This window comes from Tamandua tetradactyla, chromosome 7 (genome assembly GCF_023851605.1).
Source record: "Tamandua tetradactyla isolate mTamTet1 chromosome 7, mTamTet1.pri, whole genome shotgun sequence".
In the NCBI taxonomy this organism is placed as follows: Eukaryota; Metazoa; Chordata; class Mammalia; order Pilosa; family Myrmecophagidae; genus Tamandua; species Tamandua tetradactyla.
This window is the reverse complement of record NC_135333.1, coordinates 14,525,503-14,552,011: the sequence shown is the minus strand read 5'-3', so window position 1 is coordinate 14,552,011 and position 26,509 is coordinate 14,525,503. Positions and strand designations below refer to the sequence as shown.

The window sequence follows — 26,509 nt, the reverse complement described above, 5'->3', positions numbered from 1 at the left end:
GAAACACCCATAGCCAACATCATATTCAATGGTCAATGGTGAGAGGCTGAAAGCTTCCCTCTTAAGATCAGGAACAAGACAAGGATACCCTCTGTCACCACTATTATTCAACATTGTTCTACAAGTTCTAATGAGAGCAATCAGGCAGGATTTCTCCCACTAATCAGTGAGAGAAAGATCAAAGGTGATGGTGGAGTTATACAGAGAAGATAAGGTTTAACAAATGAGTATGATTGCTGAATCATTATTTTAATATTTCTTTTAGCCTCCAGTACCTTAGAGGACCTAGAAGTAAAAACCTAATATTGTAGAATTATAACCCATACCAAACTCTGAAATCTGTTACAACTAATTGTAGCGATGTACTTTGAAACCTATTGCTTTTTTTGCATATACTATTTTTCACACAAAAAAAGGAAGACTATAACAGAGAAGATAGGATTGAACAAATGAGTATGACTGCCGAATCATTATATTAATTTTTCTTTTGATCTCCAGTGTCTTGGAGCAGCTAGAAGAAAAAATGAAAAATAGTGGAACTGTAACCCATACCAAACTTTAAAATCTGTTCTATAACTACTTGTTAAAATATACTTGGAATTTTATTGCTTTTCTGTATATATGTTATATTTCACAATTTAAAAAAAACATTAAAAAAAGAAGAAAGAGTAAAAACCAAGGACTTAACTGCTCACCTGGAGGAACATGAGAAAGAAAACGAAACTAACCCCAAAGCAAGTAGAAGAAGAGAAATAATAAAGATTAGAGTTAAATGAATGGGAGAACAAAAGAACAATAGAGGGCGGGCCACGGTGGCTCAGCAGGCAAGAATGCTCGCCTGCCATGCCAGAGGACCCGGTTCGATTCCCGGTGCCTGCCCATGTTAAAAAAAAAAAAAAAAAAAGAACAATAGAATCAATAAAACCCAAGGGAAAAAAATGTATTCCTAATGTATTTCTCTGTCACCATAGAAGAAAATTAGTTATGACTGTGACACCATCTCCCAGACTTAGCAGGAGATAGGATTTAGCAGCAGACCTGGTTAGGGCCCTGGAACCAATTTGTGCAACTCTGGGCCAAACTCTTGAGTCACAAAATAAGGATGAAACAACCTGTCCTATCTCTCGTTTTAAAGACCAACAGAGTTATCATTTATCAAAGTATTTGTAAACTAAAAATTACCATACAAATGTAAAGGAATGTTGTAATGAACACAATTTGATTTCCTCCTGATAATAAAGTATGGAAGACTTGAATATTTAGGGTTCTGATCCTTTGGTTACCTGACTATTCTCTTATAATTATTTTGTTCTAATTTGCTGCTTTATCTTTTAATTGCACTAGAGCTGAGATTCGGTTTCTCTTAGAGTATACAAATCTAATTTTTAAATACATGAAAACCAAAACCCAAACATCTCTCTCTTACTTTAGGAAATGTGGTATCACTATTCATTTTTTTTTTAAAAAAAAGGATAGAATATTTTATTATCATTTATAATCAGATGGTAGTTGGCTATATAGTCTTCATAATCTTTCTTTTTTGTAAATAAAAAAATTATGTTACGTTTCAAACAGCTGACCGCTGGTATGTTTTTAGAAAACATGATTAATTTAACTTATTAATGGTGGCTTCAAGCTTGCCCTTATTAGTTCCAGTAAATTCTCCCACCTTTTGTCCATTTTTATAAAATTGAAATGTTGGCATGCATTTGACTTCACACTCTGCAGCAATATCCTGACATTCATCCATATCCACTTCAAGGAACACCACCTTGTTACGATTTTCAGAGGCAATGGAAGAAAGGCTTGATCACTGTACAAGGACCACACACACACAGAAAAACTACTACAAGTTTATCTCCAGCATCTTTCAGGGCTGCATTAATATCTTCCTGGTTGTCACTCTGCGGCACCATTTTGGCTGCTGAGGAACTGAGAAGTGACCACAGAAAATGTAGAAGAAAACACAAAAAGTGGGATTGAGGCTGGGCACTACTCATTTTTAAAAATTAGTTTCCTAAGTACAATAGCATCAGACTCACCTAGGCAAATTTCTTAAAAATTATAATTCCTAGAGATTCTGATTCAGGTAGTCTTGGGCAGGACTAGAAAAATCTTGTTTCTTAAAGGTTTCCCTAGGTAATTTCAATGATTAATTTGGGACTCACTGCTTTGCCCTCCATTTCTTCTCTAGGATTTTAGTAGTATGTAGTTTTTGTTTTGCATGGGTAGGCACCAGGAATTGAATCCAGGTCTCCAGCACGGCGGCTGGAACTCTGCCTGCTGAGCCACCATGGCCTGCCCCTAGTTTGTTTTTAATATAAATATTTCCTCTTGCATTAATCAAAAGCACATTCAAGTAAACTGCCGATGGCCTTGGCTTATATTCACATAGACCTGCTCACTATACTCTTTTGCAAGAAAATTTTAAAATGATACATTAATTTGGGGGTTAAGATAATGCATAAGATGCTAACAGGCTACTTGTACACTTAGAGGGCAACTGTTTTCTGCTTTACTTGTAGTCAGTCACAGGTACATGAAGACCATCTTATTACAGCTGTCATTGTGAAATAAAGGAATGCAGAATCCTCCAAATAACAGAAAGATGGCTAAGCCAACTAATCAATATTATTAAGAAAATGTTTCCTGCAAACATAAATGAAAAATATTTTTAAAAACTATACAGCTTCCTGTAGAAACCCAAAGACTTCCACACTTTTTTGAAGTCTATCATAAAGAGGAAAGTTGATCAAAACACAGTTGTTTAAAAATATGTTCAGTTAACTGTGAAAATATACTTTAGGTTTAACAGGCATAAATGGGATTGAGTTTCCAATTAATTTACTCAAATAATTAGTTGTGAAAATGAAATATGAAATATTTGGTATGATGTTTTTGTGAACATCTTCACTTCCAAATTTAATACAAAACCACACAGAATTTTCTGGTGTCTCCAGGTGTCATGGTCAGGTTCATGTGTCAACTTGGCCAGGTGGTGATACCCATTTGTCTGGGTGGGCAAGTGCTGGCCTGTCTGTTGCTATGAGGACATTTAATAGAATTAAATCATGATCACGATGGCTGCATCCACAGCTAATTCCATTTGTAATCAGCCAAGGGGAGTGTCTTCTGTACTGAGTGATGCTTACTTTAATCACTGGGAGCCTTTTAAGGAAGATTAAGAAGAGACAGTCTCTCTTTCTGCTTCAGCCAGCGAGCCTCTTCTGTGGAGTTCATCCAGACCCTCCATCAGTCATCAGTTTCATATTCTACCCTATGGATTTTGGACTCTATGTTTCTACAGTTACATGAGACACTTATAAATTTTATATCTACAGATACTTCCAGCTGATTCTGTTTCTCTAGAGAATCCTAGCTAATACACAAGGCTAATTAGGCACTGAGGAATGTTGTCATGTCTTTTGTCTCTCTGTTTGGGACACACCAGTCATCAGCCTCATGGCTGGGGTTGTAATGTTTCTAGGTTATATACTGGAATATATTACTGAGAATTATATACTGAGAGTCTTTCTAATGATTCCGTTGACAGAACCTTAACATAGATAACTGCATCTGTCCCATAACCCTCTATAGAATATAGCTTTAGGTGTTCTTCGAAGTATTGTGTATAAAACTGTGATATGGGCAATCAACAAACAAAACCTGCAAGGGACACTGCTTGGGATGTCTCAACACAAGGCCGGGGTACAGTTGAATACATATAGTTGAATAATCTGTAAGTTTTCTTTAGGACACTGCCTCCATGGCCACTCATTCTTGCAGTAAAATCCTCATTACCCACAGTGATGTGAACCTGAATTAGGGAGTATTCCTTTGTTAAATGGTGTTTCATAGTTGTTCTTATTGCATTCTTGAAAATTTCAAATACCATCTGATAGAGATGGGATGGTACACAAACCACTTGCATTGGCTGTACAAATGCAAAATGTGATTTTGCATTTAATTCTTCACATTCTAGTTCAGGATTGTTAATATAATACAAACCACATAGATGCCTAGCATTTTTATAGGCATCTTTAATAATTTCAACTACATTGCAATTTGGATTTATACGTCCAATGTGTTTTCAATGAGAAGGGCTTCCTTTGCCTTTTGCACCAAAAAATAGTGTTGAGTGAATAACATTTTAATTGAAATGCGACTCTTGCAGAAACAATCCAAAAAGTACTGAACATTCTGGCTGGTGACAGGATTCACTCAGAATCTTTCCTGGTATTACTCCCTGGACCATGGTGGGAAGAACGTCATTGTGTCAGTTTCTGATCCGTTTCACGTATCTTTAAAGACGGTCTGTCTCTCACAGACAGCATTAGCATCTTTGGAGCTTTTTTCCATTAAATCCAGAAGCTTTGAAGACTGGATATACCAGCTTTTTAGCAATTGAACTGATGGTGTCCTGAGAAGACGATCTGGAAGGAGACATTTCTTTCATTATACTTGCCAATCTAACAAACAACTCTTGACACAGAAACATCAACGAGGTCTTTTCACAAGCAATCACAGACCCAAAGCAATCTGCTTCATGGACAGCAGGGACTGCAAGTAGCATGCAAAGAAATTCACTTGGCCCAGAACACTGTGTTGTACTGCTTGGCGGGAGCCTAAACCCAAGGTGAGGCTGTGGTTGGCATTGGGACACAGGGTGTGTTGCAGGGGACCCAAGACAGCCCAGCTCAGCCCCAACAGAAACCATACCAGCCTCATGCTGAGCCCTTCTCAAGGAGCCAGAGCTCTGTGCAGGAGGTCGCCACTCTACTACAGGGAGGACTGTACCGCTACAACTGACTTTTATGGTGTATCTTACCTTACCCTAAAGTGATTTTGAAGTGGCTTATAAAATCAAATATCATGCTATCAGATTTAAATGTATACATATATAAAAGGAAATCGGGAGAAGGGGAAATTAGGGCCAGCTAGTTAGACAAACCAGAGGAAAGCTTGAGACAGACATGCTTTCTGTTCTGAGTCTAGCAGAGATTCCAAATGATGATGAAGTACCAGCTTTCACAGGAGAATAATTAAGCAGAACTTTATCTTTTGGTATATTTAAGAGGCTTAGAAACCAAAGTAACTTTAACTTAAATCAATTAACTTCAAATTGAATTATTCCATCTTAACAGTGTCTCAATATTTTTGAAATGTCACATGGCCATGAAAGTACATTCTAAAGGGTACAATCCAAAAAAGCTACCTATTATACTATATATTCATTACATGTAGGCTGTTTACATTTTGATTGAAAGATCCAGTTTTTCACATAGTTCCATATAAAGAGATTTGTAAAGTATATTAAATTGATGCTCTTGATAAAGACCTTCCTGACTATTCTGATTCAGTCAGCTATATAACATCACTGCTCAGTTTATTCTTTAAAAAGCTAATCAATATGTCTGAACATTCAACAGATAGAGCAATAGCACTTCACCCAAAAGACTTTGCATTCTACCTATTGTATATTTAAGAGCACTCTGGAAGCCAGGAGTCAACAATAACAAAGCCCTACAGAAGGATGAAATATTTTTGAAGTTATAATCTATATCTATAAACATTAAATATGAGTAAGAAGTACATTTCTCTAAAATAGGAAATAAACATAAAACTATATATCAGGCTGGAATGATGTATTAATATGGGGATACTGTTAAAACCTTTCAGCTACGAGTAAAGAAAAGTGACATGTATACACAGTTTCCAGCATGTAGGCTTTGTAACCAACTATTGTCACACAATGAAAATGCAAAGTGCTTATTACTCCTGCTATGACACATTATATTTCTGCCACACTTTTTTTTTTTTTTTTTTTTTTTTTTTTTTTTTTAAAGGAAAGACAGAGAGAAGGAAGGAAGGATAGAAGGAAGGAAGGAAGGAAGAAAGGGAAACATCCCTAAACACTTTCTTGTTTCATTGTATTCTGCCTCCCCGTCCCTGCCACATGGGCTGGGGCCGGGAATCGAACCGAGGTCCCCCGGCACAGCAGGCAAGCACCCTGCCCGCTGAGCCACCGCGGCCCGCCCTTTCTGCCACACTTTATAGATTTCTAAATAATTTTACAGATGTAATCTTATCTTATTATTGCAAAAATCCTATCAGATACGTATAAGATCCTTGTACAAAGTATATGACAGACCCTATTTAGACCTAAGACCTAGATTTATTTTGGCATTTAAACGTGGCCAAGAGATTTTCCCCACACACTCATCTCTGCATTTAGTATAACACATTACTTTTACAAAGAACAATACCCTCTGTCTGAGCAATAATAAATCCATTTTAGAATATAGTAACTTATCATCTTACACAACTTTATAATGCCTTTTTATTTTTAACTTTCTTGTATAGTGTAACATATATACAAAGCAAAGAAATAAAAAAGCAATAGTTTTCAAAGCACTCTTCAACAAGTAGTTACAGGACAGATCCCAGAGTTTGTCAAGGGCTACCATACAATCCTCTCGTATTTTCCCTTCTAGCTGCTCCAGATATAGGAGACAAGAGGGCTTAAATATTTTATCATCACAATCGATTTTTTTTTTTTTTTGGTAAAAAGTAACATCTATACAAAAAAGCTATAAATTTCAAAGCACAGCACCACAATTATTTGTAGAACATATTTCAGATCTTAATATGGGTTACAATTTCACAATTTTAGGTTTTTACTTCTAGCTGCTCTAAAATACTGGAGAACAAAAGAGATATCAATTTAATGATTCAGTATTCATATGCATTTGTTAAATCCTATCTTCACTGTATAATTCCATCATCATCTTTGATCTTTCCAATCCTCTCTTTAGGGGTGTTTGGGCTATGGCAATTCTAAATTTTTGATATTGGAAGGGTCTGTCACTAATATGGGTTAGGGAGATGGAACTACCTGATGTTCTGGAGAGGCAGGGCTAGGTTTCAGAACTTATCTGGACCAGGGACCCATCTGGAGGTTTCAGATTTCTGGAAAGTTACTCTAGTGCATGGAACCCCTGTGGAAACTTATATATTGCCCTAGGGGTCCTTTAGGATTGGTTATAAAGGTCCTGGTTCGGGTTTAGCAGGTTATGAGATAGGTAGCAAGATCTAACTGACGCTTGCATAAGAGCAATCTCCAGAGTAGCCTCTGAACTCTATTTGAACTCTCTCTGCCACTCATATTGCATTAATTACACTTCTTTTCCTCTTTTTCATCAGGATGGAATTGTTGATCCCATGATGCCAGGTCTGAATTCATTCCTGGGAGTCATCTCCCATGTCACCAGGGAGACTTTCACCACTGGATATCATGTCCCAAGTAGGGGGGAGGGCAATGATTTCACTTGCAGAGTTGGGCTTAGAGAGACTGATGCCACATTTGAGCAACAAAAGAGGTCCTCCAGAAGTAACTCTCAGGCATGCCTATAGGAAGTCTAAGCTTCTCTGCTACCTACATAAACTTCACAAGAGTAAGCCTCATGATTGAGGACGTGGCCTATTGATTTGGATGTCCATAAAGTTTGACACAGTGTCAGGGGATTCCCTAATGGTAAAGTTTAATAGTTTCATAGTCTTTCTCCCATCCCTCAGGGGACTTTGCCAATACTTTTTGATTATCTGCTTAATAAATTCTAGATATATCCAGGCATTACAATAATCTATGTAGGATTAAAAGGACTTCTTTCTTACTCTGTGCTCCCTGTGTTTCAATTGCTCAAATGAACTATACAGATAGGCTGAATTAAATTATGCACTACAGAAAATTTCAGTTGGACCAAATAAACCTTTCCTCTATTGGTCTCAAAGAGTATGTGTGGTTCTAAAATACAGACACTGTTTTCCTCACTCCTATGTTCTGAATTACTTTAACCCCAAACTGTTTGGTTTCATCCTTATCTCCATATATCAGGTTATATATAGAAAACAGCCTTTCAAAATCCAGAAATAACAATCACCACTCTGGACTTAATGTGTCTACTCTAAAAGCTTACAGTCTAGGCCTCTGTTTTCTTATAACCATTTTCTAAAGGTGACCATACCACCCTTGCTTTTTCGTTTCTGGCTTATTTGTCTCACCAAATGTCCAACATGTTCATTCACATCATTGCATGCCTCATGACTTTGTTCCTTTTGTAGTAACACAACCTTTGTTCATAAGTATACACCATCATTCACCCATCTACCTCTCTGTCAGTGTATCCTTCAGCCATCTGCATTCATCAGGCATTGTGTAAAAGGCCCAGAGTCCACAGACCATCAGCTTTCTCAATTTCAGATAATTTCATTGTTCCCAGGAGAAAGAAAACCAATAAACATACCCTTGCCAAACAGGAAATCTAAATTTCCTCTTAACTCTTGTCCCTCCCCCCATTATTTTCCTCTCTTGTTGCCTTGGTAGTACTGACGGCTTCCTTTTGAACATACCTCATAGCATTCAAAAGCACTCTTCGTACAAGAATCATATCTTTGAAGTAATTCTTGCAAGAACTAATTCATATTTCTAGTGCTAATCAGTGCGACACATAGGACTAAACAACCCATTTCAATCCTGTTCATCTTCAATGTGGTAATATCACTTATAGACGCACTAGAGAATCACCGTCTTTCCTATCTATTCCCTTACACTGGAGTTCAACCTCATTAGCTAATGGTTCACCCATCTCTAGCTTCTATGTATCTCTAAGCCCCTATCTTCTGTATTATAAGCCTCTGATTATACCTTTATGCCAGTCATAAAAGTGAAATCATACAGTATCTATCCTTTTGTGTCTGGTTAATTTTGCTCAGCATTATTCCTCAAGGGTCACCCATCTCGTCATATGCTTCAGTACATCATTTGTCTTACTGCTGCATAATATTCCATTGTACGTGTATTAGTTAGGGTTCTCTAGAGAAACAGAATCAACAGGTAACACTCACAAATATAAAATTTATAAAAGTGTCTCACGTGACAGTGGGAATGCAGAGTCCAAAATCCACAGGGCAGGCTGTGAAGCCGACGACTCCAATGGAGGGTCTGGATGAACTCTACAGGAGAGGCTTGCCAGCCAAAGCAGGAATGAAGCCTGTCTCTTCTGAATCCTCCTTAAAAGGCTTCCCTTGATTAGATTAAGCATCACTCATTGCAGAAGACGGTCCCCTTTGGCTGATTACAAATGGAATCAGCTGTGGATGCAGTTGACATGATCATGATCTAATTCTATGAAATGTCCTCATTGCAGCAGACAGGCCAGCACTTGCCCAACCAGACAAACAGGTACCACAACTTGGCCAAGTTGACACATGTCCCTGACCATGACAGTATGTATATACCACATTTTGCTGATGGGCATTTGGTTTGTGTCCATCTTTTGGCAATTGTGAATAATGTTGCTATGAACATGTGCATGTAAATATCTGTTTGTGTTGTTGCTTTCAGCTCTTCTGGGTATATACCAAGTAGTGCTACTGCTGGGTCATAAGGTAACTTGATATTTAGTTTCCTAAGGTGCTGTCAAAACACTCTTCCATAGTGGTTGTACCATTATACATTCCCACCAGCTGTGCATTAAGTATCCCAATTTCTCCACATCCTCTCCAACATTTATAGTTTTCTGTTTGTTTAATAGCAGCCTTTTTTAATTTTATTTTTTTAATTACCAAAAAACACAAAGCAAATGCAAACATTTCTATTTTGATCATTCCGTTCTACATATATAATCAATAATTCACAATATCATCACATAGTTGCATAATTATAATCATTTTTTGGAACATTTGTATCTATTCAGAAAAAGAAATAAAGTGAAAACAGAAAAAAAAATTTATACATACCATATCCCTTATCCCTCCCTTTCATTGATCACTAACATTTCAAACTAAATTTATTTTAACATTTGCTTCCCCTATTATTTATTTTTATTCCATATGTTCTACTTGTATGTTGATAAGGTAGATAAAAGGAGCATAAGACACAAGGTTTTCACACTCACACAGTCACATTGTGAAAGCTATATCATTATTCAATCATCCTCAAGAAACATGGCTACTGGAACACAGCTCTACATTTTCAGGCAGTTCCCTCCAGCCTCTCCATTACATCTTGAATAACAAGATGATATCTACTTAATGCATAAGAATAACCAACCTCTCGACTCTGTTCGGAATCTCTCAGCCATTGACACTTTGTCTCATTTCACTCTTCCCTCTTTTGGTCGAGAAGGTTTTCTCAATCCCTTGATGCTGAGTCTCAGCTCATTCTAGGATTTCTGTTCCAAGTTGCCAGGAAGGTCCACACCCCTGGGAGTCATGTCCCACGTAGACAGGGGGAGGGTGGTGAGATTGCTTGTTGTGTTGGCTGGAGAAAGAGAGCAGCCATTCTTATAGGGGTGATGTGGTATCTCATTGTAGCCTTGAATTGTATTTTGGTTACGGCCAATGAAAATGAGCATGTTTTCATGTTCTTTCAAGCCATCTGTATTTGTTCTTCAGAAAAATACCTGAAGAACAAATCTTTCATATCTTTAGCCCATTTTATAATTGGGTTGTTTGTTCTTTTCTTGTTGAGTTCTATGATTTGTTTGAATACAGGAAATCAAACTTTTATCTGATATGTGATTTCCAAATATTTTCTCCCATTGAGTTGGCTGCCTCTACACCTTTTTTACAAATTTTTTTGAGGTGCAGAAGCATTTGATTTTGAGGAGTTTCCATTTATCTATTTTTTTGTTGTTGTTGCTTGTGTTTTGGGTGTAAAGTGTAGGAAGACCTATCACCAGGTCTTGAAGATGTTTCCCTACATTTTCTTCTAGAAGCTTTATGGTGCTAGGTGTTACATTTAGATGTTTGATCCACTTTGAGCTAATTTTTGTGTAGGGTGTAAGATAGGGGTCCTCTTTCATTCTTTGGCTATTGATATCCAGTTCTTTCATGCCCAATTATTGAAAAGACTATTTTGTCCAGTTCAGAGGATTTGGGGGCCTTGTCAAAAATCAGTTGACCAAAGATTTGGTGGTCTACTTCTGCACTCTTGATTCAATTCCATTGGTCAATGCTTCTATCTTTTTGCCAGTTCCATGCTGCATTGACCACTGTAGCTTTATAAGAGGTGTCAAAGTCAGGGAGTATTAATCCTCCCATTTCATTCTTTTTTTTTAGCTAATCTGGGTCTCTTTCCCTTTCAGATGAACTGGTAGTTAGCTTTTCCAAATCTTCAAAGCAGGCTGTTGGAATTTTGATCGGTTCTGTGTTGAATCTGTAGATCAACTTGGGGAGAACTGACATCTTAACTATATTTAGCCTTTCTATCCATCAGCAGGGAATGTCTTTCCACCTATTTAGATCTCCTTTGATGTCTTTTAGCAATGTTATGTAGTCTTCTGTGTACAAGTCCTTTACGTCCCTAGTTAAGTTCATTCCTAAGTATTTGATTCTTTTAGTTGGTATCTTGAATGGAATATTTTCCTTAACCGACTCCTCTGCTAGCTCATTGCTTGTGTATAAAAATGTTACTGATTTTTGCACATAAATTTTATATCTTGCCATCTTCCTGAATTTATTTATCAGTTCAAGTTACTTCGCTGTAGATTTCTCAGGATCTTCCGAGCATAGTATCATATCATCTGCAAATAATGAGAGTTTTATTTTTCACTTTCCAATTTGGATGACTTTTATTTTTTTGTCCTGTCTGATTGCTCTAGTAAGAATTTCTAGTTCAATGTTAAATAATAGTGGTGACAGTGGGCATTCTTGCCTTGCTTCTGATTTTAGGGGAAAGCTTTCAGTCTCTCTCCATTGAGTACAATGCTGGCTGTCGGTTTTTCATATATTCCCTTTATCATATTGAGGTAGTTACCATTGACTCCTATCTTTTGGAGTGTTTTTATCAAAAAAGGATGCTGAATCTTGTCGAATGTTTTCTCAGCATCAATCAAGATGATGTGATTCTTCCTTCAATTTGTTAATGTGCTATATTACATTAATTAATTTTCTTGCATCATACCAGTCTTGCATTCCTGGTATTAACCCCACTTGGTCATGGTGTATAATTCTTTTAATGTGCTGTTGGATTCGATTTGCTAATATTTTATTGTGAATTTTTGCATCTATGTTCATTAGGGAAATTGGCCTGTAGTTTTCCTTTCTTATAGCACCTTTACCCGGTTTGGGTATTAAAATGATATTAGCTTCATAAAATGAGTTAGGTAGAGTTCTTTTTTCCACAATTTTTTGGACAATTTGAGCAGGATTGGTGTTAGTTCTTTCTGGAATGTTTGATAAAATTCCCGTGAAGCCATCTGACTCTGGGCTTTTCTTTGCAGAAAGATTTTTGATGACTGATCATCTCTCTTTTCTTGTGATTGGTTTGTTGAGATATTTTATTTCTTCCTAAGTCAGTGTAGCTTGTTTGTGTGTCTCCAGGAATTTGTCCATTTGATCTAAGTTGTCGAGTTTGTTGGTGTATAATTGTTCATAGTATCCTCTTATGATTTCTTTCAATTCTTCAGTGTCTGTGGTAATGCACCCCTTCTCATTTCTGATTTGTTTATTTGCCTCCTCTCTTTTTTTCTTTGTCAGTCTTGCTAGTGGCCCATCGATTTTACTGATTTTCTCAAAGAACCAACCTTTGGTTTTATTGATTCTTTCTATTGTTCTTTTGTTTTCCCATTCATTTATCCCAGCTTTAACCTTCATTATTTCTCTTCTATTTGCTTTGGGGTAAGTTTGCTGCTCTTTCTCAAGTTTCTCCAGGTGTGCTGTTAAGTAGTTGATTTTTGTTCACTCTTGTTTTTAAATACAGGCGTTTAGGGCAATACATTTCCCTCTCAGCACAGCCTTTGCCACATCCCATAAATTCTAATAAGTTGTATTCTCATTTTCATTCATCTCCAGATAGCTACTGATTTCTCTAACAATTTCTTCTTTGACCCACCTGTTGTTTAAGAGCATGTTATTTAATCTCCATACGTTTATGAATGTTCTCGTTCTTTAGTGGTTATTGAGACTCAGCTGCATCCCATTGTGATCAGAGAAAGTGCTCTGAAGAATTTCAATGTTTTTATATTTATAAAAACCTGTTTTGTGCCCCAGCATATGATCTGTCCTGGAGAATGTTCCATGAGCACTAGAGAAGAATGTATATCCTTGTGTTTTGGGGTGCAATGACCTATATATGTTTTTTAGATCTAATTCATTTATCAAGTTATTTAACTTCTCTATTTCCTTGTTAATCTTCTGTCTGGTTGTTCTATCTATAGAGGAGAGTGGGGTACTGAAGTCTTCTACTACTATTGTTGAAACATGTACCACTCCCTTTAGTTTTGCCAATGTCTGTCTCAAGTACTTTGGCACTCCTTGATTGGGAGCATAAATATTTATGATTGTTATATCTTCTTGGTGAATTGACCCTTTAATTAGTATATAGTGTCCTTCTTTGTCTCTTATGTCTTTTCATTGAAAGTCTATTTTGTCCGAAATTAGTATAGCTACTCCTGTTTTCTTTTGCTTACAACTTGCGTGGAATATCTTTTTCTATCCTTTCACTTTCAATTTATTTTTATCCTTGGGTCTAAGATGAGTCTCTTGTAAGCAGCATATAGCTGGATTATGTTTCTTAATCCATTCTGCCAATTTGTATCTTTTCATTAGTAAATTTAGTCTGTTAACATTCAAAGTTATTACTGAAAAAGCATTTCTTGAATCCACCTTCTTATCTTTTTTATCTGTCAGATCTATATATTCTTTTCCCTCTCTCTCTTTGTATTCTTTAAATTACCCTTAGTGATACTCTTCAATTCTGTGCCCTCCTCCAGACTTCCCTCTGTTTTTTTTTTTTTTCAGCCAGCAGAACTCCTTTTAGTATTTCTTGTAGGGCCAGTCTCTTGTTGACCAGTTCTTCTAGGACTTCTTGGTCTGTGAAAACTTTAATCTCTCCCTCAGTTTTGAAGGACAATTTGGATGGGTACAGAATTCTTGGCTGGAAGTCTTTTCTCTTCCAGGATCTTGAATATGTCATACCACTGCCTTCTCGCCTCCGGGGTCTAGTTGAATAGTCTGAACTCAGTCTTATTTGGTTAACTTGTATGTAGTAGACTGATTTTCCCTTGCTGTTTTCAGGATTTTCTACTTCTTGTCAACATTCGACAGACTGACTAATATGTATATTGGGGGAGGCCTATTTGGATTTATTCTGTTTGGAGTTCATTATGCTTCTCTGACTTGTGTATTTATGTCCTTTATGAGAGTTGAGTAGTTTTCCCCCATTTTATCCTCAACTATACTCTCCTAGCCCTTAATCCTCTCTTCTCTTTCTGGGACACCAATGATTCTTACATTTGTGCTCTTTGTTCTATCATTTCCTTGAGATCCAATTCCATTTTTTCCATCTTTTTAGCCATTTGCTGCCTTGAGTCTTCGAAGTCTATTATACTGTCCTCTATATCACTTGTTCTTTCTTCTGTCTCTTCAAATCTGGTGTTGTGTGCTCTAGCATGTTTTTTTTTTTGGTCAACAGAGTCTTTCATCTCAGTGATATCTGCTATTTTTGTATTTATTCTTTCAAATTCCTCTTTATGCTCTTCTACTGTCTTCTTGATCTCCTTTATGTAATTTGCTGTTCCACATATTTTATTAAGTAGAGTTGTATGAACATCTTTGCTTAGTTGTTCCAACATCTGTCTCTTCTGCTGTTTTAATCTGGTCATTAGGCAGGGCTATATCTGTCTGCACTGTAATGTGCTCAGTGATCTTCCGCTGTCTTCGTGGCATGTAAATATCTTGATAGATTTACTTTGGGAGTTGATTTCTTTCAGTTGTCTAAGGCCTTGTGTTTGTGGGATGGTTTATAGCAAGGAACAGGGTATGGGGTGAGGTACTCAATGTGGTGATTTGTTTCCGGGCAGGTATAGGCACAGGTTGGAGATGTTACGCTGATGCTTGTGAATGTCGGCACCCAGTGGCCAGGGAGGATGTAGCTGTACGGGTGCACCTGGCATGTGCTAGTCTAAGGTACAGGCCATGTGTGTGCATGCGTAGAGCTGTGGCAGCAGGTTGGCATTATGCTTTCATGGATTGGAAGCAGATGTGATCCAGCTATGCAGATCAGCACTTTCTCAGAGCTGGGTGGTGTGGCTGAGGGCCATGTGCATACGTGGTTCTAGAACTCCTGTAAAGTACGGTTCTCAGAGCTGAATGACATGATTGGGAGCCCGTGCACATGTGTGGGCCTGGGAGTGCTGTAAATTAGGGAGGCGCTGAGCTCAGGGAGAGTGGGGTGAGGTTGTGTGACACTATGGGCCGGGGGCGGGGGTAGCCTCGGTATGGAGGTTAGTGCCCACAACCTTTATGTGCTGGCAACAGCAGGCAACAGGGAGAGGGAAGTAGTGCTTGGGATGTGTGCAGGAAAGGTGAGTTAGGCTGCACTTGGAGTAGGGGTGGGGGGCAGGTACATGCACTGGGGGCTGGTGGGGTGGGACTACCTGGAGCACAGGGAATGGGAGTAGGTGACGGGGTTCGGGTACGTGGGGTGTGGGGTAAGTCGCCAGTCACAGGGCTGTGCTGGTGAGGGCAGTGCACCCAAGGAATGTGGTTTGACTTACTTCCTAGTCCCCAGCTCCCACCCGTGCACTCCCGTGGACTCTGCACCTCTGTGCCAGGCTCCTGCTTCCTGCTTCTCAGTTCTTTGACCTCTGCAACCAAGGCTGCCCTATATGTGGTGAAGAAGGCTCTCCCAGGCCAGCCACACTTGCAAATTACTGCCTCAGTCACCCTCCTGTCCCTTCTCTAATTTTTCCATGGAACAGGGCTAATCTTGAGCTATTCTATTCAGTCATCTTTCCGGAAGTCCTTGTAATGCTTATTTTTAAATGTAGAATAACACTACAAATTTCAGTTCTGATATTCAAAATAAAAGAGTATTACAAAGGAAGGCTAGAAAAATAATTAAGTTATAAAAATTATCAAATATAGACATGAGCCAAATATAGACATGAGCCTCTAAAAATAAAATATCTTTTCCATACACTGTTTTCTTTTAATACTTGCTAACAGTTACAAAGCAAATTCTCCAAACTGTTTTCTCACTCACACTTTTCAAATGAATAATAAATTTAAACTATCACAATTCCCTCTGTTATGGAGTCTTTTCTTTAGTGCAAATAATTAGGATGGAGAGGATTTATTTTAATGCTTTATTCTAATAGTATGTCCTCCTGAAGAATTATTCCTCAACATGTACTGCTAAAATAATACTGTACTAAAACCCAGCTAGACACATAAGACTTGGGTGCACAGGTGGTTCAGTGGTAGAATGCTTGCTTTCCATGCAGGAGACTTGGGTTCCATTCCTGGAACATGGACCTACCCCCACCCACCCCACAAAAAGAAAAACACTTTTGTCAAGTTGTAAAAGTTCATACTTACCAAAGGGGACATTTTTTGTCTTCTTGATGGAGATACCTCATTTTCCTTACTTGCTTGTTGCCATAACAAAGCTTTCAGCTGATTAACTATGGAGCAAAAGCAATGGGCTCATTAACCTTACTCAAAAGTCACAGTTTGTCACCACCCAACTGTCCCTCCATCCATCCAACAGATATTATTTAAACATGTTACTTATCAAGAACTGTGCTGTACACTGGGGATACAAAGATAAACATGAGAAAATCTCTACCAATTTAGAGCTAAGAATCCAGTGAGCAAGAAAGATACACTATAGATACAAAATAATATAAGTTTATGTTTGGTGCTACAGCACTACATAGTGCTATAAGATGAGGCATCTAATTGGGCCTGTTTTCAGAGGACAAGTAGTTCACCAAGTAGAAAGGGTTGAGACTATTTCTAGGTAAAAAGCACAGTACATGCAAAAGCATAAAAAGATGGCCAAGAAGGTTGTTATGACTTGAAGATAGCCATATGGAGTGGATGTCTAGGAGGATAGAAAAATGAGACTGGAAAGGTAAGTTGGAGCCCTCTGAGGAATATATTGCTGTGTCAAACTAAGGATTTTGACCTTTAGCTTATAGGTATTGGAAGGTCAAAGGAAAAAATTCAAATGAGGAAATTATACTGTCTGGTTAGTGTTTCAGAATTAAAATCCTAGCACTAGAATGGAAGCTGACTCTATGTAACAAATTCACTTTTTGCCATTCCAGCCATGACTGATCTTCACAAACACTCACCAGCATGGCTGTGCTGAAGTTTATGCCACGCAGTCTCTTTGTCCTCATTTCTCACACTGGCACTAAAAGAAGAATCCAGTGCACCTTCTTCAACTGTGCCATCACCTTCTCTCAGGGCACATTTCAGTTGGTGAATGCTTCTATTGGCCCGTTCTACAACACAAACATGAGGAAGTCAGGGCCAATGAAATTTGGCTGGATCACATGTATGCTTGCTTGAGAATGCAGTTTCTAAAGAAGCAATTATTTTAGGCATTTTCTGGAAAAATGCAGAGATCTGTATCTAGCTTGCAGAGGAACATACCAGAGGAAGTGAGATGAGATAAAGTTCACAGGTTAGAGGTTAGATTTGACTATCTTTAAGAGTCCTGTCACCTTAGTGGCTGATATTTACTATATACAGCACCACCAGCAAGAGAGACTGCTCCCGAGTACCAGTTAACAATAAGCTGCAAGGGGGAGTATCTACCTCACCTGGAGACATCTAACTACCTGTCCCAATTTTTACTAAGATTTGAATAGATGAAGTGCTTCCAGTTGCAACCCTGTGGTAAATCATTAGAAACTGTTGGAAATCCCGTGTATGGATTCTTGGTTATTGCAACTCACTAACCCTAGAATTGAAGCTTAAATTAATTAGCAAATACATAATATAAATTTCTAAAATGAAGCATTTTAAGCCATATTACTGAGGAAGCTTGTCTTTAAAAATGGCTCCCAAGAAACTTGGCCTCCCAGATTGCAGAAATTAATGCAGTCCGCTCCCACATTGACACTGGGCTATCCTGTCATTTACATAACCAAAAGAATATACAAGTTATATCATGCCAGATACAAGCCTCACCTTTAAACTAGCAGCTTCTGCTTCCTCCTTCTTCGAATGCTTGTTTTTGGGAGCCCTAAACCACCATGTTAGCAATCTAGATACCCTGCTGAGGAGACCATGAGAAAAGGCCCCAGGTAAGGAAAGGATCTGTTTCAGTCTGCGAAAGCTGCCAGAATACAACACACCAGAAATGGATTGGCTTTTAATAAAAGTGGATGTATTTCATTAAAATATTTAGTTCTTCAGAGCAAAGGCAGCTAACTTTCAACTGAGGTTCTTTCTTACATGGGAAGGCACAGGGCAATCTCTGCTGGCTTTCTCTCCAGGCCTCTGGGTTCCAGCAACTTTCCCTGAGGTGATTCCTTTCTACATCTCCAAAGGCCTGGGCTGAGCTGCGAGGGCTGAGATGAGGTATGTTGAGCTCTCTCATCTAAGCACCAGCCAGTTAAATCAAACATCATTCACTGCAGCAGGCACGCCTCCTAGCCGACTACAGATCTAATCAGCAACAGATGAGGTTCATATGCCATTGGCTCATGTCCACAGCAATAGAACTAGGCACCTTCACCTAGCCAAGTTGACACTTGACCCTAACTACCACAGGCCCTGAGACTACAGGGAAAAAGGAAACCAGGCTCAGTACCCCCAGCAGCTCAGATGACTCCAAAGCCATTTAACAGCAACTGCATGAAAGGGACCAGCTAAGTCCAGTCAACCACAGATCTTTGAGAGACAATAAAATTGTAGTTGTTGTCTTCAGTTACTAAGCTTTGGGGTGGTTTGCTACACAACAATAGATAAGAGAAAAAATTATTTAACACAAAAAGAATGTCAGCAAAGGGTCCAATTCTTACTTACATTCAGAACTACACAAATGACACTAATGATGGTATTACTAATAATCTTGCCCTACTTATGGATATTTTCATGTGTATAACAACCAAAGAATAAGACAATTGGCATTTTCATAATTAAAGACCAGTTACTTTTTCAGGTTTAAATTTCTAATTGTTTCTGCTAATTTTTATGATTAAATTAACCAGTTCCTAATCAGTAAGCAATACCTATAACAAAAATATGCTTTGTATATTAAAGCACGAAGCCAAATTTTTTTGACCATTCTCAAATTTTGACATCTGCACTTGAAAGTAACTTTTCAATTCATCAACTCATTTACCAAACATATACCTATATGTAACATAGAAATTTATATTTGAGAAAGATAAATTTCCATGCAAATACATGTACTGCTACTACCTAAACTATTTCAAATGGAACCCTTCTAAACTATTCTTTAAGATCTTCAGAGGAGATGGTACTTTCCCTTAGTAAGTGTGGTAGTTAGATTCAGTTGTCAACTTGGCTAGGTGAAGGTGCCTAGTTCTGTTGCTGTGGACATGAGCCAATGGTACATGAACCTATCTGTTGCTTATTATATCTGCAGTCGGCTAGGAGGCGTGCCTGCTGCAATGAATGATGTTTGATTTAATTGGCTGTGCTTAAATGAGAGAGCTCAACGTAGGCACAGCCCAAGCAGTTCAGCATACCTCATCTCAGCCCTCGCAGCTCAGCCCAGGTCTTTGGAGATGCAGAAAGGAATCACCCCAGGGAAAGTTGTGAGAGGCCTGGAGAGAAGGCCAGCAGAGATCACCCTGTGCCTTCTCATGTAAGAAAGAACCTCAGTTGAAAGTTAGCTGCCTTTCCTCTGAAGAACTAATGAATAAATTTCCTCTTATTAACAGCCAATCCGTCTCTGATGTGTTGCATTCCAGCAGCTAGCAAACTAGAACAGTAAGGGTAACTCATTACAATGATGGACATGAAGTTCTTACTCTGAGGTCCTTTAAAAATCGAGCCTATTTCTTCTTGTATCGTGAAGAGAAAAACCACCTGTTCCCTGCTACATATAGAAACCCTTAGAAAGCTATAAAAACACAGAGGTTTAGTCACCAATCCTGTAGAAAAACATATTTATAAAGATACATTCTATAGGACTATGAAAAATTGATTCCATTTTCTCCAAGCTCATTAATTTCAAAGCTTGGAACAAAAATCACAAAATATTATTTAATACAAAAAACAGACCCTATGTTTCAAAATATATACTATGGTTTCTTCACTTACGGCAACTCTTTTCTACCTTGATTAAACTGAAGAGGACAGATCTGTAAGGTCAGGGTTTAACAAGGAAACTATTAATCAAGTACACAAGAGAACTATTGAACTTGTCACTACATTTTTCTCTACACCAGTACTAATTCCACACAGATCTTTTTCTGACACAAATTTGGTGCTGACAACTAACCAATTCTGCCCTTCTCTAACTCATTAGAATTTTTTTTAAGAATCTAGATAATCCTGTTTTTAGCAAAATAAATAGCAGCAATAGTTTTCCAATAACTTAGTATTTCCTAAAGAGACTTGTTAATGGAAAGGAAAATCAAAGTGTTAAATGAGAAGCAATTTAGTTCATGGTGCTTCAGATTTATGCACTTACAGCAATAATTAAAGCCCTTATCTTTATTGCATCCATTAGAAAGGAAACAAAGGGTTTGACTAGCATTAAAGTGTGTTCTACGGAGCTGTCAAATGACTTCATATCTAAGATAAAGGAAAAGTATTTATTTATATGTAATCTGACTAAAAGTTAATAAGCTATATTGGGAAAAGGAAAGGAAACCTGAAAAAAAAAGCATAGTTGAAAATCTTCAAGGGTAGAGTTCTTTCATCAGATTATAATTATAGTAAGGCTTAATGAATCCTTTTAATTCCTTTTCTATATTCTTGTTTAATCTTTTAGAATTTACAACATTTTAAGACTACATGTTAAATTGCACAATGAAAATGGTTTATATAAATACTGAGATGTTGAATTGAACAACTATCCCAAACAGAAGGAAATAATAAAAGAAGTGTTCCACAAGGACTTATTTAGGTTTTGTTTTTCTTTTCACCAGTCTTCAGTGACTAGAGTCAGAAACAGAAGAAATTTACAAGAACTATATCTTAAAACTAAAACTAAAGAAGTAAAAAATATTTTTAAGTCATTTCAGTACTACATTTCAAAACATGCTAACTGCTTTTCAAATATATACAAAGCAACATAATTACATGCTATAACAGACCCACAGAGTTAATCCTGAGGAAAAATAAGTCTCAGGAGATTCAAGACAGATGAAATTCCACTGCTTTTGATCTGGAGCCACTGTAATTGATGGGCCCATAATCCTTACTAAGAACACTACTCCCCAGATGTAGTCATCTGCTGCTTACATTTAAAGAAAGCAAATTAGACGGAGTTCCAGTTATCATTTTCTATCCCATGCTAATGGAACACAGTTTTTCTGCCTACAACCAATAGGTAGAAATAAAACTCATTTCCTCTGATCTCCTAAGAGGACATTGAGGGTATTTCACAATGCATCCCAATTTCTTCTCCCCTACGCCACTTATTTCAGCCACCCTAGGCTGAATATAAATTTAATTATGAATACAAACACAAACAGGACCTCTGAGCCCTACAGAATCATATGAGCATAAATGTAAATAAATGATATTTCTGCAAGTCCATTTTCCAAACTCCTATCAGTATAACAAGCACTGGAAAAGATTATTGGGTGCTGCATACCAACTAATTTAAATCTGTATTATTTATTTTTCTAATGCAGTTTCTCTGTGTGTCAACTCTTAGCTCATCGATGGGTTTACCTTTATCAAGATGTTTTTGAACAAAACACAGATATGTCTCACTCTAGAAAGGATCACCATTTATATATGTACTATGAGTTACTAATTTCTACATACCCCATCTCTATTGAGGGATGGGAAAGATAATTCCCCTAGTGACAGGAAGGGGAAACATACCCTACGAAGCACCAGCTGCCTCTGAGAAAGCACACAATGAACCAAAACTCCTTAGCCTGAGATATGCAATGAACTGCAACTCCTCACACAAGCTTAGACTAGAGATGAAAGCAGAAAAATGAAGCCTGAGAGAGATAAGAGATACATATGTCTGTCCACCATTGACTGGGCCACTGCCTACTTCAGAACATTGCTGTCACTGCTCACTAGCAGACTGGCAGGTAGTGTAGCCAAGATAAAACAGCATAATCGAAGGCCATCCAAATGCAGCTTTGTAAATAGAAATTATAATGGGTAAAAGAGATTAAAAGTACTGTGCAGAAACTAAAAAAAATCTCAAAGAAAATACTATCATAAGACTCAGCCGAAAATATGCTAAAGGGTTTTCCCAGGAGTAAAAGATAATCTGAACAAGAATGTAAATGTCTTTAGAAAACAATCCCTGGAAGATCATTAATGATATATGGATATCAACAAGTTAAGAAGATTGGCTATATGTATAATGAAGGATACATCTGGTATTTCTTTGGCAGCAACTGAGAAAACTTATGCACCTGTCACTTCCCACTGATAAAGAAGTAATCCTAGCCAGGCTGTTGGGAGAATGTAGGCAAAATTACTAGCCAATATAATCTGTGTCCTTAATTGTAATTACACTCAAATATGATTTGTGTAAGTGAGGCCTGAGAAGAGCTTTACTACTTCAGGATCAGGATTTTTCACCCTTGGCACTACTGACATTTTAGATCTGAACATTTTTTGTGTTGAGGTGCTATCCAGTGCATGTTTAGCAGCATCCCTGGCCTCCGCCCACTAGATGCCAGTGGCATCCACCTACTCAATCCCTGGATGTGTACAACCAAAAAACGTTTTTAGGCATTACCAAAACCACCCCTGGTTGAGAATCACTAGTGTAAATCAATAAAAACACAGTAGTTAGTGTTCAGTCCTGTGGAGATGTCCCATCAAACCCACCAAGATGGGGAACTTCTGATCCAGTTGTTAGGAAAGTGTTCTATATCCATTGTAATAAAAGTTCAGAAATAATATTTACCTTCTTTTGTTTCAAAGCCTAACACATGACAGACTATTTACCTGAAGGCCTGTTTTCAAAGCTACCTTAGCTAATCACTCCTTTAAATATTGCAGTGGGCTTTGATGAAGCTATCCCCAAATCAAGGTTGCTTTGGCAATTGTGCAAGCACATTTCAAGCCATCTTCTCTATCCTTTGACCCCAAGAGGAGTATCTTTAAGTTAAAAGGTGAAAACCTTAGAACAGAACCATGAAGTGATCAGAGAATGTCTTAAACTTCCAATTAGATCATTAATTCAATAGCTTGATATCAACTTAATCTATCTCTTTTTATATCCAAGGAAAAGTGACAATGCTCTTACAATTTCATAAAACTGAACCATAGTTTTGTGAAACACCCTTTCCTGGATACTAAATCCTGTCTTTTGCCTAATTTACCTCATTAGTAATAGGAAAGGATATTTGGAATTCAGACTGGCTTTTTGTTATTCTAGTAAAAGAAACTATTATAAAAGCTTACACTTCTGAGAAAAGCCACATTAATATATATACATATTTAAAATATATATATTTTAAATTATATATATTATATATTTTAAAATTATATATTTTAAAATATATATTTTTTAAATTTTATCAGCAAAAAAATCAGATGTTTACAAATTATATTTGCATTACCATTCTTGAATGAAAGACAACTAAAAGTTCCATTTCTTTAATATTTAGAAAAGAGAAGTGTTGTGGAACAATCTGCACTGAAAAACAAAAATGATTTTCTCATTTCCTAGCAAATGCTTCCAGCGTCCTTTTTACATTGTTGATCATCTGGTCTCAGCGAGGCCGATAGTAAAACAAATGCTAGCTGTGGAGAATATATAGATATGTATATAGCAACAGAAAGAGTGCGTGCGAGTGTGTGTGTGTGTGTGTGTTTGTGTGTGTATGTGTACTTATAAACATACATACACCCATATACATACATATACGTACTATGTATATTAAAAATACCAAATATAGGGGCGGGCCGCGGTGGCTCAGCGGGCAAAGTGCTTGCCTGCTATGCCGGAGGACCTCGGTTCGATTCCCGGCCCCAGCCCATGTAACAAAAACGGAGAAACAGAATACAATAAAACAAGAAAATGTTTAAAAGATGTTTCCCTTTCTTCCTTCCTTCCTTCTCTCTGTCTTTCCTTTAAAAAAAAAAAAAAAAAAAACCAAATATATTCAGAAAGCCTTTGAGAAAAGCAAAGAAGGAAGAGAAGGGGGTGGGTAAAGACAGAGAGGAGGTGGGAGATGGGGGGGGCGACAAGGAGAAGGAGGGAGAGACAGGGAGGAGGAGGAGGAAGAAATTTAAGTTTTATAAGTAAAGCTGAGGAAAAGACAAACTCTTACTTAAGCTGCACACATTTTCTTAAGTGTGCCAAAGGTCCGGATGATATCATTATTGGCTAGTAAGAGTAACACAGCCCTTCTACAGATGTTAGCACTATCCTGTTTGGAGAAAAACACTTTGCAGGATCTAGAGATATATGCCAATCGTATACAAGTAAAATGTAGAACATCAATATCATCCTTCATTTTCTCAAACTATATTGACTTACAAAGCATCATCTCCTAAATTACATATTTTCTTCCCATATTCACCCCCCCCCCCACTTTCCATGTACCTAGTTTGACACTTTAATCACATTTTCATAAGGTAGAAACACAGCCTTTATCATCCACATGGCTCAACCTAGTGTTGATGGAAGCGACATTAGCGATCCAGGTGTCAGAGAGTGGTGCACAAGGCTGAACCTAGCATTCAGATGTGTTTTGTTTGGCCAGTAGAGCATAGAAGGGAGAGGAGAAGAGAAAAAAGGCAAGGATGGAAGAAGGAAGGAAAAAGAAAGAAACTGGAATATTTTTGGGAAAAGCATACACTCCCAGTTTAGACAGAAGCCTCACCATTTCCCACTGTCTTCCACTGATTCCAACATACACTTTATCTTCTGCTTGGCTCCTAAAGCATTAATTCCCACATTTAGTCCAAATTTGAACTAGCAAGTTCTCTCCTTCTATCTAATATCATATCTCCACATTTAAGGAAATACAAATCCAAGACCTTGCCTATGAACACACAGATGGTTATCAGCAAAGCAACAGAAAGGCTTATGTGGCTTAGTTCCACATTCTCTCCCACACCCCCTCCCCCATCCTAACTCTAAACATGCTCTTCCCACAAAGTCAATCTAGTCACCAAAATGTTGAAAGAAAAGAGAGTCTCAACTTAAAAAATGTATATATAAAAAAAGTATGTGGTCCTTTCATATTGCAAGTAGTTTCATTTTTCTTTATGTCTACCAAACCAAAGGTGACTAGAAACTAGGTGAAGAGGTGAGTCATGTTTATGGGGTTTTTTTTGTATGCTCCCATTATTGCAGCACCATATACTGATTTTTTATATTGAATTTTTGTTTGTTTGTTTGTTTTGCTTGTTTGTTTCCTGGGAAGTGCATGAACTGGGAATGGAACCATGGTCTCGCAGTTGGCAGGCGAGAATTCTACCACTGAACTATCCTTGTACCCCGATATGCCCACTTTTGACCACACTGGAAACTTTCAGATTACCTACTATGTAGGAATAATATTGCAGATCTGTGGGGCAATCACGTCTTCCAGTGTTTCTGCCATAATTCTTATTTTAAAGAAGCATCATTATGCCTCTCCAATTTCTTGCAGATGGTGCATAGGCAACCCAAAGCAGGAGATATCTTTTGAGAGCACAAAATACAATGAATATATCTGAAAAGTGAAGTGTAGAGAAAGGATGAGAGGTGACTGTAGGGTCTAGAGCTGAGCATACTATTTTTGTGGCTGCTCCAAGATCATCAGAGTGGAAGAGAGGCAAAAATTCCACTCCAAGTTTTAAAGCAAGAAAGTGAACTTTGTTTTTCACATCAGAGCTTTAAATTCTTAATTTACTATAGCAGAATCAAAATTTTTTAAAGTAAAGAAATGAGGAAATTAGAAAATGGAGGGACAATCACTTAAAACTGTGAAAGTATTTTGAATTTTTATATGGCAACTTCCTGGGTGAATATAAATAAATAGGTATTAGTAATGCTTACATGTTACAGTTCTTTGTAACCAGAGGAATAATTTGTGACGAAAGACCAAGAATGTTTATTACTCTTCCTTTAAGCATGAACTAGGCAAAGTATCTTCAGGGAGTAATGGTGGATATACAAAATCCAAATGAATCAACAAAAAGGAAAATAAAAATCAAGACCAAATAACTTTAAATTGCATTTAATCTGATCTAGATGGATACAGTTCTCAAATTATTAGGCATAAGCACTAAAATAATTCATATACAATAACTCTACCACACTTTGTTAATTCAGGGATACAAATTTCTACTTTAAAGGGAATTAATCTATTCTAAAGTATTGATTCATATTTGTGAAGTGAAGAACTTCTGATTGTGCTTAAGTTCAGTATTAGTTCTATTTTGTCACTCTCTCAAAGTTTTTATATAAGCTAACATACATTAAAAAGCAACGAAATAATAAAATAAGACCGGAAAACCCACAAAAAGTATCAGGTTCCACTTTTGACTCGTTGTTGAAACTATGCTCAAAACATTTCAAAAATGCTTT

At 37.4% G+C, this 26,509-nt stretch overlaps 1 protein-coding gene and 1 pseudogene across 10 annotated transcripts in view; both read right to left on the bottom strand.

Moving 5' to 3' along the window:
* SDCCAG8 (SHH signaling and ciliogenesis regulator SDCCAG8) overlaps nt 1-26,509 on the bottom strand; it is a 319,229-nt gene that overhangs the window by 289,423 nt on the left and 3,297 nt on the right. For all 10 annotated transcript variants that reach the window (XR_013179195.1, XR_013179196.1, XR_013179197.1 and 7 more), the window contains exons 2-3: nt 17,145-17,297; nt 16,384-16,469 (exon numbers count right to left, since the gene is read on the bottom strand). Coding sequence is in view for 7 of the 10 variants with exons in the window: in XM_077168476.1 (XP_077024591.1) it covers nt 16,384-16,469; nt 17,145-17,297 (239 nt within the window). In the remaining 3 variants the exon portion in view is untranslated. The remainder of the gene's footprint in view (nt 1-16,383; nt 16,470-17,144; nt 17,298-26,509) is intronic.
* On the bottom strand, nt 1,664-8,270 carry LOC143689429 (pyruvate dehydrogenase (acetyl-transferring) kinase isozyme 1, mitochondrial pseudogene; annotated as a pseudogene).